General features: G+C 41.0%; 2 protein-coding genes across 3 annotated transcripts; one reads left to right on the forward strand and one right to left on the reverse strand.

Moving 5' to 3' along the window:
• Positions 1-12: 12 nt before the first annotated feature.
• On the reverse strand, positions 13-3,394 carry si:dkey-10o6.2 (uncharacterized protein LOC100124608 homolog). The gene is made up of 7 exons (XM_061076903.1): positions 3,142-3,394; positions 2,385-2,509; positions 2,234-2,300; positions 1,719-1,869; positions 1,322-1,464; positions 623-733; positions 13-312 (listed from the first exon to the last, which is right to left on the reverse strand). The coding sequence occupies exons 1-7, from the start codon at positions 3,292-3,294 to the stop codon at positions 133-135; spliced, it is 930 nt and encodes a 309-aa protein (XP_060932886.1). The 5' UTR covers positions 3,295-3,394; the 3' UTR covers positions 13-132.
• Positions 3,395-8,560: 5,166 nt separating this feature from the next.
• Positions 8,561-16,761, forward strand: LOC133008917 (patatin-like phospholipase domain-containing protein 2). 2 transcript variants are annotated; one of them, XM_061076296.1, is made up of 9 exons: positions 8,561-8,887; positions 10,706-10,938; positions 11,063-11,128; positions 12,132-12,341; positions 12,440-12,500; positions 12,577-12,780; positions 14,864-15,005; positions 15,350-15,448; positions 15,685-16,761. In XM_061076296.1, exons 1-9 carry the CDS (start codon positions 8,683-8,685, stop codon positions 15,752-15,754), a joined length of 1,290 nt encoding a protein of 429 aa, XP_060932279.1. In that variant the 5' UTR covers positions 8,561-8,682; the 3' UTR covers positions 15,755-16,761. The 2 variants fall into 2 exon arrangements, with proteins under 2 accessions (XP_060932279.1, XP_060932280.1); XM_061076297.1 differs by having other exon boundaries at positions 16,565-16,761.
• Positions 16,762-16,875: the final 114 nt, after the last annotated feature.

The following is a 16,875-nucleotide window of genomic DNA, read 5'->3' on the forward strand; positions in this document are numbered from 1 at the left end:
CACACACACACACACACACACACACACACCAGCAGAAATGTAGAAACATGGGATGCGAGGTGAAATATTCCACATTATTAAATGTTACTTCCTACCACTTGATTTAAAAACACAGAACTCATGGAGGGAGGTTTAGCTTCGCCCATACGAGTTATTGAAACGCTCACTGAGGTATTCTCCTGACTGAACTGGAGGATATTTGTTGGAACCGTCGCAGCAGGAGATCACAGCCTCATCGTCAGGCTGGACGAAGAAAGCCAGGGACTGACGTGTGCTGGAGTCTCCAGCAGGGGGCAGTAAAACTCGGTGGAGCTGTGGAAAAAGGACCAAATCAAATTTTAAGCTTGCGTTCTGTCATATATTATATTACATATAAACACTGTTTACCTCTGAAACTCTAAAAGTGTTTTGTCCCCCGCCCCCCTCTATCGGCATAGAGGTGAGTAGATAATGAGTGAATTTTCATTTTTCCGTGAACTATCCTTTTAAATAGTGTCTCAATTGTGGTGCTATTATTAATGCATATACTTTTGATTTTCCATGACAAAAAGAAAAGATCAGGTCTCTTCAAACCTGTTTATAGAACTCTAACCAAACTGTGCATGACTGTCTAGTAACTCACCACAGAGACGAACTGGTCGCTGGTCCAGCGCTGCATTAGGTCAGCGATGTTGACGAGGACGGCTCCAGGGACACAGGGAGCACAGATGAATTCCCCTGAACGTTTACGGACCTGAGGATTAAAGATACTCATTTAAAAGATACTCATTTTAAAGATACATTTTTTAAGTTATGTGTATTTATTTAAAAAGGGACAATGCACATTAATTAACATGTGTTCTTGAGTCCAACATGTGAATGTGCCAGATTCAGCCATGCAGGGTAGTTTTCACCTGCAGTCGCTGGCAGGTTGATGGTAAAAATCATACAAATAACTTATAGAAGTGTAAAAACACTGAATGTCTAACAACCACTGTTTTGTCAAATTGGAGGAATCTTTGGTTGTGGTGTTCCTTAGTTCATTGGTCAGGGTGTTCCAGGTATGTGCTGCTCAATAAGAAAAAGGCAGACTGTTCAAAGGTACATTTTCTATATGGTATCTTACAGTCCTCTCTGGTAGTAGTGCTGGTAGATGCGTTTTGATTTGGTTAAATGCAAGAAATGTAAGACTCCAAGTAAAATACCAAGTTGTGTTGTATGATTAAACGTGACAACACAAGTAGGGAAAAAGACTTCCTGAAGTGGCTCGTATTAAAGGAGAAACATTTGGTTTTTAAAAGTTGCCTAGCATCCAGACAGGTGGAGAGGTGAGTATGATGACCTGCAGACCCTCAGAGCTCTGAAACAACAGTGTGATGGTGCCGTAGTCAGAATGCTCTCCACACCGCAGCTGACCCTCCTTGGCTTTCTCACTGTTCACTGGTGGGTAGTACAGAGACCGCAGCGTCGTGCCGTTCTCATCAGCTACAAGAGACACAGCAGACATGATCAGGTTGACTGGCATCTAAATATTAGGAGAGTTTATAGTGAGCTCAAAACCTATGCTACCGGGAGATAGAGCATGTGTCAGTCATCTACTTGTGAGTGTTACTTCAGTTACATTTGTTTAAAGTGAGGAAGTTTCTTCCATCACCAACGTGCCCTTGAGCAAATCACTTCTGAGCTGGACTCACTGACTGTCTGTGTGATGCACTTATACAGTGAGAGCAGGGACATACTTCCTATTAAGCTGTGTGCGCCCAGGAACACCTCTTGGTCCAGACCTAGGCCGTGAGCCATCACCCTCATCACCCGCAGGCTCAGCTCCTTGCAGCGCTGGAAGAAAGATGTCTTGATCTCCTGGAAGTCCGTCACAGCGTCTGGCCATTTCTACAGCAGAGGCAGGACGTTCATTAGTGACTGACCAACTTCAATTTTCCAAGTATAAACTATACAGTAGATATCAGTTAATTTAACTGTGCACATTTTATAGGGCGACTGTTTCTAAATAACCTCAAATGTATCTTGAATAACATTATTTCTACAAAGCAATTTCTGGCCAATATTTAATAGCAGCTGATAATAATGATAGATAACAAATAAAAAAGTGGGACAGAACTTTGCCTAACTTTACAATGGCTTGTACTTTGACCCCACGGCTGATTCTAAGGGCAATCTTCTTAGTTATCATGATACAGTAGGTCTGTTACATAACATGGAGGAAAGTCATATTTGATAGGGGAAACGTTATTACTATGTCAGGGTGGAGTGAGGCTGTATTGAATGCCTCCTTCAGGTCCCCAGGTCGACGTGGATTCAACCTGAAAAGCAGTTGGATCAGTTAAGACAAAAACAGCCTGATGGAGCACATAAGAAGTGTGTGTACTCCCTGTAGTGAATCCCACCTCTCAGCCTCCAGAGACACCCAGCCGTGGTTGGGATTGTTGGCGAAGGTTTTCCTGCTGAAAGGCCGCTTCACCTCATCCGGCTGCAAGAAGAAATCCCTGGAAACGCGCATAACTCGTTGCACCTGTCCAAACACACAGCAGGAGAAGAGCCGCACACTCAAGGTTTACTTTGACGCACAATCCTGTAAACTAAAGCAGAGGTTCTCAACTGGTCTGGCTTTGGGACCCACGAGCATCCCTTAATGACAAGACGCGACCCAACTTCTCAAATTTATTTCATGAAAAGAGGGTGCAGTTTGAGCCTGACATAGTTACGAATATCACAGTATGCCAACACAATAAAAAACAAGTTTAATGATAAACCAAAACGACCAGCAGGTGGCGATGCTAGAGAGGGAAATATTCCCTTTTAAAAACCAAGAGAGTGCATCTTAGGTAATACAACATGCATGAAAATTTAGTAATTTCATCCTTTTTTAACAGACTCATGCACAAACATGAAATTAAAAAGTCAAACTACAGAGAAAAGACTCAAATTATTTAGTTTTAGCCGAGAAAACTCACTCTCTAATCTATGATATCCAACACTGATTTATTAAGGAGTGTGAATAGACGGCATTCCGCTGCATAACAAATCCCCTTCAAAATAAAAGCACAGGATTTTTTTTCTTAACATTTGTTTTACTGAAAACGAGTCCGCCACCCACCAGAGTTGAGAATCACTGAACTAAAGGATCATCAGCGCTGCTCTCACCTCCTCGTCCGTGATCCCGGTGTTCCTCAGGAAGACAAAACCAACATCTGTAAAAGCAGCTTTCAGCTCTTCGGCCAAACCCTGCAGCTGCTCGTTCTGATCCCCTCGCTCATCCAGGCCGCACGCACCGAAATCCACTACGGGAATACTCATTTTCCACAAACTACGCGTAACGTTCTCTGCAAGCGGTTGAAACCCAACTGAGAAATACTTTGAGACTCACAAAAGTTGGTTACTACCTTCCTACCGTATGTTCAGGCTCTCTCGTCATGTGACCCCTTGCAGCCAATAGGAAAGCAGCACACCCAGTGACGATTGAAATTTAGAGGAACCCGCTTCTTCAGTAAACAAACAGGGGTCCACCTGAGAGGATGCTTGACATGCGTACAGATTGGAGCAGGGGTCATCAACCTTTTTTAGACTGAGAGCTACTTCGAAGGTACTGAGTAGTACGAAGGGCTACTTGTTTCCAGTGGTGGGAAGTAACAAAGTAGAAATACAAAGTAGAAATACTTTGTTACTGTACTTAAGTAGATTTTTCACATATCTGTACTTTACTTGAGTATTTATTTTCCTGACGACTTTTAACTCGGTACATTTGAGCACAAATATCTGTAATTTCTACTTCTTACATTCTCAAAACTGGCTCGTTACTTGAGCAGCGGAGGTTGGCGCAACGTGCACCTTTACGCACGGCGCACCTCTCTCTTGCTCTCTTGCTCCTGCAGGAGCCCGGTTCAGTCTTTATTATTAGGGCCAGAGCACTGACAGGCACTGACAGGCACTGACAGACGTGAGGCCCTATTGAAATTGTAAGGATTATTATTCAGGCAAATGAATTTGGTTTTTGAGGGCCTTTATTAGGTGACTTTACATAATTTTTTAAAGGTATTCCTTTTTCGATTCACATTCGTTTTCCCTTTCCTGCTTCGTGTCAACATCTGCACATAAATACATAGCTCGAAGCAGCAAGTGGTTAACTTTTCTTAAAGAAAATATTGGAAGTATTTGGTTTAAACAAAAACTGTTGGTAAATAGACTATCATTGGTTGGCCGTGTCTACTTAGTCTTACATGTCCACGTAAACAAAACAAACAGATTTAAAACAAGTCGAGATGGAAAAACAAACAACACAACCAATTATATAAGCAAACACAAAAACAACTTTCAGCCAACACAACCAAAAACAAACACTGTGTCGTGGACTACTGCATATTCACGCACACAATTCAGGTTTTTTAATGGACCTCGCCAAATGGAACCCTGGGTAATCAGGCCCAGTTTTCCACTCACTATAATGCCAATATAATTTTTGCAAAGATATTATATATCTATATATTGCAAATTCCAATCCTTAGTCGCCCTTTGTGCTGACTCAACACAACTTAGAAGCTGTTGAGTCTTTATATATATATTGTACAAACTGGCTAATGTGTACAACTTCAAGCAGGGTTGTGTCTTCACTTTGTCGTCCCTACAGACAAGATACCCTACAGGTGTATTGTCACCCTGCTGGAAACAAATGCAAACACAAACACAGGCCCATTCAGTGAAGATAGTCTAATGATAAATAAACAGGCTTACATGTAGATGCGTGCACAAGCTGGCGGGCAGGTACACAGGCAGGTAAACATCCAGGCAGTTACACAATACAGCTAATAGACACAAAAGGTTCATTTGGTCTATTAGTGGCAGGTCTAGTGTTCTTAGGTAGAATCAAGAGGCACTTGTTTATTCTGTTGTGTTGATTCTTTGTTGTCTCTAGAAGTTCAGATGCACTTGTCCAATACTTTTTTAACCTCAGCATCTCGGGTTCAAAATTTGTAAAATTATACAACATATAGTGTTGTTATCATTTTTCAGTCAGTTGAAATAAATCCTGAACTGAACAATTTTGGGTTGTTTTGTGTCTGTATAGGCCTACTATAAAAAGCACTTAGCATTTTTAATTTTGGTACTTGTACTTTTACTTTTACTTTTGATACTTAAGTACATTTCAACACCAGATACTTTCGATACTTAAGTACATTTAATATGAGCAACTCTAAAACTTTTACTCAAGTCATTTTCTGACAGGTGACTTTTACTTTTACCGGAGTCACTTTCAAGTAAGATATCTGTACTTTTACTCAAGTATGGCTTTCAAATACTTTATACACCACTGCTTGTTTGATACAAACGTCCTGAATAACAGAGTTGCACAGATCACCTTTTAATATTATTAATAATTTATGTGAAGAGACTGTCTGATCAAGTTAATGTTAATTATTCCTGCGAAGGAGACTCTTCCTTCATTGGAGAGTCTCCTTCGCAGGCTGCGGCTTCATGGGGATTTATTAGGTCTGTGCCAGTAGCTTCGTACAGGACGTATCTATGGCTCTATACCTCTGGGCTCTGATGGCTGCTGCTCTGTAACTCCTCTATGCAGGTCACATCCCACTTCAGTCAAATAATCTCCCACACTGAAATGAACAAATAGTCCAGGTGCCAAGGCGCAACTCTCAAGATTTAGTACAAGTTACTGCATTTTGTTCTATAATTCGGTCAATGCCACAGAGATCTTGATTTTATAACCATCCGGTTTCTTCCAAGACGGATTCATGGGATTTCACTGCCCCTGTTCTCCTCATCAGTCCCTGCTGATCATTTGAGCTGTCGACCTGTTGCATCTTATTTTGACACATTTTATTGAGTTCCATTGAATAAATTCAATTTATTTATAAAGCACCAAATCACAACATACACCATATCAAAGATCTTTACATAGTGAGATCGAGACCTCAAACTATAGAGAAAGTTCTGTTGGAATTTCAAACTTTTTAACTATAGTCTGTGTCTGATTGAACTCCAAACAAATAAAGATGAGTAGCTTTTGCTAGATATAAGGCCTTAGTAGAAATTATTTAATAATAACCTTTTCCTCTCCTAAGGTTTAATCTACAAGAATTGTGCAACCGGCAGAGTAGCGTAGGAGCGCATGACGGAGAGCTGCTGCTATGTCACTTCCTGGATTCGGGGGACTGCGGCTGGACCAATAAGGGAGATCCAAAGTGATTTGCGGTGACACCCCTCCAAATATTTCATAACCAATCACATCAAATCTACTGTTATAACTATACCAAACCCCTGCTGTTCGGGGCCATTTTCAACGTCCTACTGCTAACTTAATTAGCATAGGCTGTGATAATTGTCCATAGCTATGAATAACTCTTCATTGTATCTTTAAATAAAACACTTGATTGAACCAAAACCTTGGATCGGCTTCTCTCATATTTAAGGATAAACGAACACGCCTGACAGTTCCCACAAAGAGCAAGCCAGAAAACTCAGAATGAAAGAACTACAGACGGTGAACTGTACACATAACTTGACAGTGAAAAGGAACAGAAACAAACCGATATATGTTTTTATCCAAAATGTGATCTAAGTAACACAAGATGGTCAATTACCATCAATTTCCTTTTCAGCATCACTTTTGTTTTTAAGATATTACAGTCATCTAAGCACGTATCTAAATGCTCTGTGCAGAGAAATGCTTTGCAGATTCGATGTGTATGGATAAAGAGTCCAGGAAGCATAAACCTGGAACCAGCATTCAGCTTGACTTCAGGTGGTGCAGGACTCTCTGCAAGGAGGCCTTCCAGAGGACGCCCATGTTCGGCCTCTGGGTGACTGCGTGTTCTTGCGTGTGACACTCCCAACCCTTCCACAAAATATTATCAAATCGGTGGTGCAGCTTTTTTGCGTGAACATGCTAACTAACTTACAAATGCAATAGAAAGCCCAAGCTCCTTGCTTGTTGGGAGTCGGTGAAGGAAACAGACAGACGCGGCAGAATGGACTGAGACGTCCTCAGGTGGAGCACTTCTGGCTCGATCCACACATCATAGAGAAGCTCCCGCTTAAAATCCGAAGAGGTAATAAGGAAAACAATGATCTGAGCTGCTGTGTCTGTTCAGTAGATTTAATGCAGTAAAGCTAAATGTGTCCTGCTTGTATTTGCTCTCTAGCACACAGGCGAGAACCTCACATTGTTCTTCAGCGTCTTTTAATTGACTACCTTTTAGATATGATAAATCCTTGTTTTCACCTTTCGCAGATTCCAGAGGATCTGCACTGATCAGATGTACCAGCCTGCCATCAGGCCTGAACATATTGAATAACAGAACAGAAGATGCAAGCCTGCCTCCAATGACCCCAGTAAATGCTCCCCCCCTCCAGCCTCACCTTCACCTGGGACCCACACTGAGGCTGGCCACATGCTCCTGACTCCACCCCCTACACATCAGTGGGAAGCCACAACAGAGTCACCTCAATGTGCAGGTGGATGCTGGGGATGGAACAGAGCGGTCGGTTGGATCCAAAATGTTCCATTTGAGCAAGCTTCAAACTGTAGGAAAACAGAAGATTCATTGTCCTTTTCTGCATTTGAGTATATATAGGTTTGATGTTGTACTGTAAGAAAAGAATGCTAAATAAAGAATGAAGAAATTAAAGTATGTCCTGCGTACCATTGTGTCATTTTCGATGAGAACCTGAGATACAGTAAACAAACGAAAAAAGATTTTTGTATAAAACAGCTTTGGATTCCATTTGGCTCATAGCATTCCAATATATTGTAAGATCTACCATTGTTACAATTACAATGTTCTTTTCTGGATCTACACCAAATTACACACACTCATAAATATCAGTCTACTTAACATGTCAGGTTTTTGTTCATCATGAGCCATGAAACATTCTTTGAGAAATCAATGAAAATGTGGAAAACAACCTATCTAACCTATTTAATGACTTCTTCCCTGACCCATAACACATCTTTCCAAGTTTGATGGAAAGCTATTGAATATTTTGTACGTATTCCTGCTGATGAAAATGCTCCCTACTTAATGTAGTTAATTAGCTTTGAATGTGGATAAATATTACGTAAAACTTGTGTTTTTGTTTCGGTGATATTGAAACTGTTAATTAAATTAATCTGATTGATTGTTGATCACCTGATCTGTATTTGCAAAGAGTCATAACATATAAAACAACCGGGTTAGGTTAGGGTTATCAATTGATAATAATTCACTGTAAAATGAATCACCAATCGTCAACAGGATTCAAAGTTATAAGAATCTGTTTTCTTCAAGTTTGAGACCACGTTGGTGTGGTAATGTGTAGCCAATCAGGAGCTGGGGTTGTTGTAGGGCCCTCTTTGGTCCCCCCCCATGCTGCTGTGTTAAGTAACTTATGATCACTATACCACGTGTCCTGCAGCTTCCCTGACTGTAATCAGTGTGTGTGTGTGCAGTTTTCCCAGCTTGTTTACTATTATGAAACACGTGACGGCCGAGTTTCGTAAGCTGCGCAACCCCCCCCCTCCCGTGCCGTAGCCTACTGACACCCTGCCCACTTCTCATCTGTATGGAGTGCAGATAAGACAACAAATAACATGTGTGAAACCAAATGCACCAGTTGAACTCCAGGCGGGTCAAACAGCATGCCGGATTAGGAGATGCACTTCTGACGTTCCACTCCATCTCCCTGGTTATGTGAATGGAGGCCTCAGAGAACACGCTCGGCTGGGATGAGGAGTGGAACCTCTCGTTCGCAGGTTGTGGCTTCAGGAGTGTTTACCACCTGGGAGCCTCCAGCTGTATCCTGGAGCGGGTACCCTGGCTTATTCATGGTGCTTCCAAAATCTGTGGAGCTTCGTCTGGTTGCCTCGTCGCCGTAGCTCTGACTGTTGGGATTCCAATTGGTGAGTCCCAGTCCTAGCTCGTCGTGTAATGTAAACGATCCAGCTTCTGTATGTGTCGAATTAAGATTGCTGCTGTTACGATCTATCGTGTAGAAACTGGCTGTTCAAAAATATTGTATGTCTATTTAAAACCATCAAGTCATTTCCCACACATTTCACACACATTTCTAAAATAAGTCAGACACCAAGTAAGTAATTGGTATATTCCTTCGCCTTTCATTCATTACATTACATTTCATTTAGCTGACACTTTTATCCAAAGTAACTTTCTATAAGTGCATTCAACCATGAGGGTACAAACCCAGAACAGCAAGAAGCAAGTAAGTACAATTTGCTTCAAGAAAGACAAACTACAAGTGCTACATATAAGTGCGAGTAAACTTTTATATATATAAACACTAGAGTAGAGGTTGGTTTATTAGACATCATCTTCTAAACCAAGGTGTAGTCGGAAGAGATCTGTCTTTAGAGTTTATAGTGACAGTATGGATACACTTAGGATTTATAATATGTATAGAGAACAGGTAAATCTTTTTTTTTTTCACTTACGGTGTGCATACAAGTTCGTCCTACTGTAGTAATTGAGGTTCAAAGAGGTGATGGAGAAAGGTCAAGGACATGTTATCTGAGAGCAAGTGATGTGATGGATACTTGGAGTAAACAATGTATTTGGCAAGTTCATTGACACACACACACAGTCAATAGTGAGGCCAAAGTCCAGATGTCACATGGGGTCAAAGGCAAGGGAGGCCAACGAGGGACAAACACCCATCTCCCCTCTACCATTCACTCACTGAACACACACAATAATATCATAACAAACACAAAATAACATCACACAAAGGGGAAAATACAAAATTTATATTTTTACAACGTTCATGTTAATAATGTAGCTACAGCTTTAAATTTGAAAGTTCAAATAATAAAATGGACTCACAGCAATATCAGATCAAATCCTCAGTGTGATTATTGCAGCTTCTGCCAATGAGTCAGGGATTCGGTTTCTCTCTCTTCAATACATAGAAGTAGCAATGGAATTAAAAAGAAAAAGATTTTGCTGAATTTGCTGAATTACTAATCGTTCTTGGATAATTAGTTTAGTAAGTTCGAACCATGTCCTAACCATAAAATCAAACAACAATTACAAATACAACTCTACCCTCCCTCTCATGTTTATCTGACCACTACATCGCTGAACTCTTCTTCTCTTCTTGATCTAGGTCTAGGTATCTTTATTGACCCAGAGGGGCAATTTGTTGTACAGCCAGCAGAGCAATCACGCAACCAGTGGACATAAATAAAAGATAAAAACATAAAATACACAATAAATACTTGATACACTCATGTTAGAGTACTTAAAGGGCTAGTGACAGCAGGGACAAATGAGTTCCTACGTCTGTTTGTCAAGGTAAGAAGTATCCGTGGCCTGACAGAAACAGTGTGAACTCAAAAAACAGGGGGTGACTGGGATCAGCCAGAATCGACCAGGCCTTCTTCAAGGACCTGACCTTGTCCGGGTTACGGAGGTTGTTCAGTGCCTGATATTTTTGAAGGTCAGTAACCCGTACAAACAAATAAAAGAAAAAAGGTAGGAACATATACAATAAAACAACAATAAAAAAATCATAAAAGTGCTGTCAACATCAAAACGAAGCCTCGATAAAGACACGCATCAATTGCTTTTTTTCTGTGTCTCTCCTAAAAGATGTATCTTTCTTAAATCTCTGAGATTTCTGCTTTCTCTGATTTCTTCTCCTCCATTCAACACGATCACTCCTCAGACTGAGACTCAGACTTTGCCACATTTTCCCTCCACAGAACAATTCTGTGTCCATGTGATGTCGATGGCGAAAGAGGCCAGACAACAAACACTGGGCGTTTTCCACCCGACCTTCAGTCTGCTGCGGAGGGTGCAGGAGTCCCTGATGGAGAAGCTCCCAGAGGACGCTCACCGTCGGGCCTCGGGGAAGCTCTGCGTGTCCCTCACCCGACTGGCTGATGGGAAGAACGTTTTGGTGTCAGAATTCGAGAGCAGAGAAGAACTCATTCAGGTGCAATGGAGCAGAGAAAAACACTGGTTTGGTTTGACAACATATGCTCTGATTCTATTTCAGCAAAAATGTCTCTGACGTTCTTGAGTTCTGAAGTTTAGACCTGTACTGTCTCTCTTTGCAGGTTCTCATGTGCAGCTGCTTTTTCCCTGTTTACTGTGGTTTCACTCCACCTTCATACCGTGGAGTGGTAAGTAGAAACACTTTTTACTCGTTTCCTTCCACTGCATTTTCCTGTATTGTCCCTGATAACTCCAGTTGACAGATTCTTTAGGATTAGCTAAATGGTTACACAACAGTGTTCTTTATTTAAAAAACAGCAATGCAATGTTCGAATCCTATGAATAGAAATAGAGAATGGAAAAAAGAGGTAAATACATTGGCTGCACCTGTTGTATAATTGATAAATCAATGTGTTTGTTGACTTGATCATCATACAACTCTGGGGTTTTACTGGGAAATGCTTTTTACATGCTATGATAAATCTTTTTGTAATTTTAATTCACACAAATATTTGGTGCGACTCAGAACCAAAGAGCTGGAAGCAGGCACGTGCCTCAGATAGACACCAGGTGGTGCTCAAGCAACCATCATTTTGTCCTTTGTGAGGTATGTTGCTCTTTTTTGGTGGCATCAATTCTCAAGTAAAAATTGCATTGTGAGGGCTGAGTTCGACTCTCTATGGTTCTTCCTCTGTGAAACTGGACGATCCCCCGAACCTCCCTCCTTGACTCCCCTTATCACAGCCTCCACTATCTATGCATGTGAATTGAGCCCCATGGCTGTTTCCCTCACTCTCTTTGGTGTCCACCAGGTAACAATTGAAAGCCTCCACATGGTTTGTCACTGTTGTGAATTTAAAAGCACTAGAGGGGCTATACATATCCTATACACACAGTGTACATAGGACAGGCTATATATAAATGTATTAATTAAGAAATAATTGAATTGAATACCATATTTTCTGTGTGAATTTATAATTGTGTAGTGATCTGTTATTGAGTATATATGACCTTCACTGTCCCTGACTGGAAAGCCAAAGACACTATATACAGAACAGGACATTTAGTTTGCTTAAAGCTGAACTGTTTCATTTGAAAGCTGAGTGAAAATCTTATATTATTTTCAAGCTTTGAGTGTGTCTGGTCACCTGAGATAGACAAGTTCAGTCAGTCTGCTCCCTCTCCTCTCAGTACTACATGGACGGAGCCCTGAGCAACAACATGCCCCTGTTCGAGAACAGAAACACCATCACCGTGGCCCCGTTCTCTGGCGAGAGCGACATCTGCCCCAGGGAGGGAACTTTCAACTTCTTCGATGTGCACTACGGCAACGTCAGCATCCAGATCAACACTGGCAACGTGCACCGCATCTGTACATCCTTCCTACCTCCAAGACTAGAGGTTGGTTTACATTCAGGGTCCTTTTGAATGCATTAGGAGGTTCACTGCTGCAAAAGAATAGCAAAGATTTGTTCATCACTAACGTTTGTTCTTAACAGAAACTGGCAGAGATCTGTCACAACGGCTACATGGATGCTCTTCGTTTCTTGAGAGAAAAAGGTGAGATCTACTCGTCACTTTCATCACACACATAGTAACAAATAAAAACATGATACTAATCAGCTGTCTCTTACAGATCTGCTCGGGACACAATGTCTTCCCTGCAGCTTGGTGTCAGACATCGACACAGTCAAACCTACTTGTTGTGAGTTGTGGAAGAAATTGGCTCAAGCGGACGAGTCCGAGAAGACTCAGCTGAACGGGTTGAATCCTGCACCAGAGGAGGATCACTGGCTTGACCAGAAAGTCATAGAGAATCTCCCGGATGACATCAAGAAAAGTAAATGACACAGATTAGACTGGGGCGGCCGGTTGGATCCTTCTCCTTCCAAGATACCTTCACCAAGGCCCCACAGTCCCTTCAATTCAGTTCCCTCAATATGCCAGATTGTGCTTCATCAAGATCCAAGTATTTTTCCTGGGACTAAGAAAATATTTAAAAAAGGTCCTATCTCATTATGTTGAAGATGTTAAAGAAATTTAAATAATGCTGGTCAAGATCCAGACAAAAATGGAATTGGTTCTTCTCTAACCAAATCCTTCCACTTTTTTGGTAATCCATCCAATAGTTTGTGTAATGCTGCTACAACAGGCAGGGGGAAAAACATTGTTGGAGGTACAGTGGAGCAAAAAAGTATTTAGTCAGCCACCAATTGTGCATGTTCTCCCACTTAAAAAGATGAGAGGCCTGTAATTTTCATCATACCTCAACTATGAGAGACAAAATAAGAAAAAAAAAAATCCAGAAAATCACTGTCTAATTTTTAAAGAATTTATTTGCAAATTATGTAGGAAAATAGGTATTTGGTCAATAACAAAAGTTCATCTCAATACTTTGTTATATACCCTTTGTTGGCAATGACAGAGGTCAAACGTTTTCTGTAAGTCTTCACAAGCTTTTCACACACTGTTGCTGGTATTTTGGCCCATTCCTCCATGCAGATCTCCTCTAGAGCAGTGATGTTTTGGGGCTGTCGCTGGGCCACACGGACTTTCAACTCCCTCCACAGATTTTCTATGGGGTTGAGATCTGGAGACTGGCTAGGCCACTCCAGGACCTTGAAATGGTTTTTACGAAGCCACTCCTTCGTTGCCCGGGCGGTGTGTTTGGGATCATTGTCATGCTGAAAGACCCAGCCACGTTTCATCTTCAATGCCCTTGCTGATGGAAGGAGGTTTTCACTAAAAATCTCACGATACATGGCCCCATTCATTCGTTCCTTTACACGGATCAGTCGTCCTGGTCCCCTTGCAGAAAAACAGCCCCAAAGCATGATGTTTCCACCCCCATGCTTCACAGTAAGTATGGTGTTCTTTGGATGCAACTCTGCATTCTTTGTCCACCAAACACGACGAGTTGAGTTTTTACCAAAAAGTTCTATTTTGGTTTCATCTGACCATATGACATTCTCCCATCATCCAAATGCTCTCTAGCAAACTTCAGACGGGCCTGGACATGTACTGGCTTAAGCAGGGGGACACGTCTGGCACTGCAGGATTTGAGTCCCTGGCGGCATAGTGTGTTACTGATGGAAGCCTTTGTTACTTTGGTCTCTCTGCAGGTCATTCACTAGGTCCACCTGTGTGGTTCTGGGTCTTTGTTCACCATTCTTGTGATCACTTTGACCCCCCGGGGTGAGATCTTGCGTGGATCCCCAGATCGAGGGAGATTATCAGTGGTCTTGTATGTCTTCCATTTTCTAATAATTGCTCCCACAGTTGATTTCTTCACACCAAGCTGCTAACCTATTGCAGATTCAGTCTTCCTAGCCTGGTGCAGGTCTACAATTTGGTTTCTGGTGTCCTTTGACAGCTCTTTGGTCTTGGCCATAGTGGAGGTTGGAGTGTGACTGTTTGAGGTTGTGGACAGGTGTCTTTTATACTGATAACGAGTTCAAACAGGTGCCATTAATACAGGTAACGAGTGGAGGACAGAGGAGCCTCTTGAAGAAGTTACAGGTCTGTGAGAGCCAGAAATCTTGCTTGTTTGTAGATGACCAAATACTTATTTTACCGAGGAATTTACCAATTAATTCATTAAAAATCCTACAATGTGATTTCCTGGATTTTTTCCCCCCATTCTGTCTCTCATAGTTGAAGTGTACCTATGATGAAAATTACAGGCATCTCTCATCTTTTGAAGTGGGAGATCTTGCACAATTGGTGGCTGACTAAATACTTTTTTGCCCCACTGTGCATGTGTCCAAGGCGTATTTCACTGAGCACAGTAGGGTTCTGGTGGTGTTGGAAATTTCAGGTGCTCTCCAAAAAATCTGGTTACCTCAGTAAATTTTCAACTGCATTTTTCAATTCTCTTGTATGAATTTGTGCTGTGTGTGTATGTGTGTGTGTGTTTGTGTTAGGCCTGCGTGAGGTCTGCAGGGAGAGTCCTGGTGGTGTCGGTCCATGGTCTCAGCTCACAGAGTTCCTTCCGGTCAAGTTGGTTTTGTATCTGCTGACCTTCCTCATGCTGCTGATCGAGCTGAGCCTCTTACTCATTAAAAGGTAAAGAAAAGACAAGGGTTTGTCTTTCTGGTCAAATTTCCTCATTACGTTTTTATATTAATAAGTTAGTCAAAACCATTGGAAAAAGACATGCATTGTATATCTTGCACATTTCTCCACAGAATATGGAAAAAAAACAATTAAAATGTTGTGATTACTGGTTCGTCAGGAACACAGCCCACTATGATCCTCTCCATTTTAGAGATTTACAGTTGCATGTATTTCCAAGTTTCAAGGTTTCAGGCAGCCACACGCAACAGCCCCCTTAAAAATCATATCTCAGATTGGATTTATTTCTGGCTCCAATATTTCTTAACTTGTTTGAACTGTTTGTATCGTGACAGTGTGCTACAGTCAGGCTGTGCAGTCATTTACAGACTGTTGACGTCGGCTACAGATTTCTGCACTGAAGGAGACAACAACAACAACAACAACAACAACAGGTCTGTGCCTGCATGGAGAACTCTAACTGAATTGTAGCTGCTATACGTAGACATTTAACTACTGGAAACCATTAAGATACATAATTGTACTGCCTGTAATTATGTGATCTCGTGACACACCTAAATAACCAATACATTTCCTGCTGCTATATCTACCAATAGAGATAATGTGATTACGGTCAGACCAAGAACAGTCACCCTGCTTGGTTTTTATTCTTGCTTCTGTCTTCATCTAGTGCGTCTCGATGTCGGAACAGGTCCTCAAGCTCAGATCTGACACCCGACAGGAGCAGACAAAAACATTAAGCCACAAGTTTACAACAAATCCCTTCCCTCTGTAATCCCAACAGTAACCTCAACCTCCTGTCCCTCACCTCCACTTGCACATGTTTTCTGACCTTCGAACATCCAATCTGACTAAATGTGGCAAGGTGACTTTAAACCACAGAAGTAGATACTCATCACCCATAAACCAGGCAGAAAAAAGCATTGTCACTTATTATTTATGTAACATTAATAGCTAGTTCCTGATTACCTTGCTTTTGAGTGACCCCCATTTTAAACATGGTGAATCAATTCATTCCAGACATCATTTCATATATAATGTTTTGTTACCAGTGATTTCTGCCAACATTTCACTGCCAATGTTTTTTTTAAAGAAAGGTTAAAAAATAACATCTCACAATATTTTGTATTAAAACATTCATATAGGATGATATTAGAAGTGTGTTAAGTGGGACACCATAATGAAAAAATTAAATTATTAACAACCTAAAAAAATAAAACTAAGTTCAGTTCTTTAAATCTAAAGTTATAAACTGTGTAAATAAACTTAATTTTAATTTGTAATTTTAACTGATCTCGTGCTACCAATTGAAGTAGTTATTTCAAGTGCGGTCAACTAACGACCAAGAAATAATTTTTCTGTATATGTAGATTTTTACATTGTCTCTACCATTACTGACAGTAACTCAATTCATTTCTCATTGCTGCTGCCTTCAGCTATATCAGATATTTTTCTTATCTACAAATCCTTTTAACATTGACACTTTCCACTATGTTACAAACTGTTTCTCCTATTCAATGTTGTAAATACTGTTTTTTTTTTGTGTTAAGTGTTCAGTTACATGCACAACTATAGCACTTCTGTCCATCCTGAGAGGGGGGATCCTCACATGTGGCTCTCCAAGGATTTTCGGTAGTTTTTTTCTTACTCTTGTTAAGGACAGAGGATGTTGCACCTTGCTAAGCTCTGAGACAAATTGTGATTTGTAAAAATGGGCCATACAAATAAATTTGTATTGATGGTGTAACTTGTTTTAGAGTGTATTGTTTTTCAATGTAGAAGAGCAGGACAGTAACAAATCCCTGTTATGCAGCTGGAGAATTTTTGAGGCACTGAAATCTTTACCTGACGGACTGACCTT

Source organism: Limanda limanda, chromosome 8 (assembly GCF_963576545.1).
Source record: "Limanda limanda chromosome 8, fLimLim1.1, whole genome shotgun sequence".
NCBI classification, from domain to species: Eukaryota; Metazoa; Chordata; class Actinopteri; order Pleuronectiformes; family Pleuronectidae; genus Limanda; species Limanda limanda.